The 1,578-nt window shown below is 49.2% G+C and overlaps 1 protein-coding gene across 1 annotated transcript; it reads right to left on the bottom strand.

Annotated features, from left to right (window-relative positions):
- Positions 1 to 321: 321 nt before the first annotated feature.
- Positions 322 to 1,269, bottom strand: LOC123375324 (olfactory receptor 52B2-like). Its single transcript, XM_045026105.1, has one exon. The coding sequence runs from the start codon at positions 1,267 to 1,269 to the stop codon at positions 322 to 324; it is 948 nt and encodes a 315-aa protein (XP_044882040.1).
- Positions 1,270 to 1,578: the final 309 nt, after the last annotated feature.

Raw genomic sequence — 1,578 nt, 5'->3', positions numbered from 1 at the left:
GTGGAAATGATCCAGTGAGTGACAAGGGGAGGGGAAAAGACGATCAAATGACAGGGGTGGTGCCTAATGGGGAACAGGCACAGCAGAGGTGGAGTCTTCGCAGAAAAGGAAGGGTTTCAGGGGTCCATTTACCAGCAATTAGAAAGGTGGAAACCCAGTGAGTTGTACACAGACAGATTCCCCAGATTGTCAAACTGTTACAGCACAGTAAGATCAGGAAAGGGTTTAATGTCTCTCTGGCTGCCCGGTCAGTGATTCAGTGAAGAGGGCCCAGAGCCCAGTCCCCAGTCAGCTCTGCAGCCAGAGCACCTGGAGAATCATTTACATCCCTTTATGAGTGAAGAGCTGGAGCAGCCTGTCCCGGATCTGTTTGGTCCTCAACCCGTAGATGAGGGGATGTAGCAATGGGGGCACCAGAAGGTAAACATTGGCACTGAGAATGAAGAAATGCAGAGGCACATTGCGGCCAAAACGGTGTGTGAGGGAGGAGAAGAATTTTGGGATGTAAAAGATTAAGATGGCACAAAGATGGGAGACGCAGGTCCCAAAAGTCTTAAGCCGGGCGTCCTTCGTGGGGAGCCTGAAGATGGCCCTGAGGATCTGGGTATAGGACACAGTCATAAAAAAACCATCCAGACCAGTCGCCAAGAATGCCACAGAGAGGCTGTAGTAACTGCTGATGCGGATGTCGGCGCAGGCCAGTTTCACCACAGCTATGTGCTCACAGTACGAGTGGGGGATGATGTTGGTTCTGCAATATGGCCACTGCCTCACCAGAAGGAGAGAGGGCAGTGAGAGCATGCTCCCACGCAGCATCACGGCCAGGAGGATCTTGGCCACCACAGGGTTTGTCAGGATGGTGGAATGTCTCAGGGGATGGCAGATGGCCACATAGCGATCAAAAGCCATGGCCACGAATATCCCAGATTCCATCAATGAGAAGCAGTGAATAAAGTACATCTGGGTGAGGCAGGCACTGAAATCTATCTCTCTGGAATTAAACCAGAAGATGCTCAGCGTCTTGGGTAGGATGGATGTGGACAGGATCAGGTCAGTGATAGCCAGCATGAAGAGGAAATAGTACATGGGCCCATGGAGGCTCGGCTCTAACTTCACAATGAACAGGATGGTGAAGTTCCCCAAGACAGCTAATACATATATGGTGCAGAAGGGGATGGAGATCCAGACATGGGCCATCTCCAGGCCAGGAATGCCCAGCAGGATGAAGGTGGAGGGGTTGGTGAAGTAGGTTATGTTAGAATCTGACATGCAGTAGGGGAGAAGGTGTCCAACTGTGAGGCAGAACTGTATCTCCTGAATATACCATATGTTTCCCAACTTCCTTTATATGCCCAGAGTCTAGGGTGAAGGTTGCTATACAAATACCTAAATGGAGAGACAAAGTTAATATGAGACACTACATGCACTACTGGAGGCTGTTCTCATGGGTGAAGCAGATCGGTCGCTCTTCACACACTGAAAAATGACTTTTTTACTATTCAGAGAAATGAATTATGAACAATGACCCTACTAAAGCCAATTCCATAGTTGATGGTGCTTCAAGTGTCAATAATACCT

This window comes from Mauremys mutica, chromosome 1, assembly GCF_020497125.1.
Source record: "Mauremys mutica isolate MM-2020 ecotype Southern chromosome 1, ASM2049712v1, whole genome shotgun sequence".
Lineage (NCBI taxonomy): Eukaryota > Metazoa > Chordata > Testudines > Geoemydidae > Mauremys > Mauremys mutica.
The sequence above is the reverse complement of the archived record's forward strand: the minus strand, read 5'-3'. Positions and strand labels throughout refer to the sequence as shown.

Excerpts from the sequence above, each read along its gene's own strand:
- LOC123375324 (XM_045026105.1), bottom strand. The coding sequence starts at position 1,269 with ATGTCAGATTCTAACATAACCTACTTCACCAACCCCTCCACCTTCATC.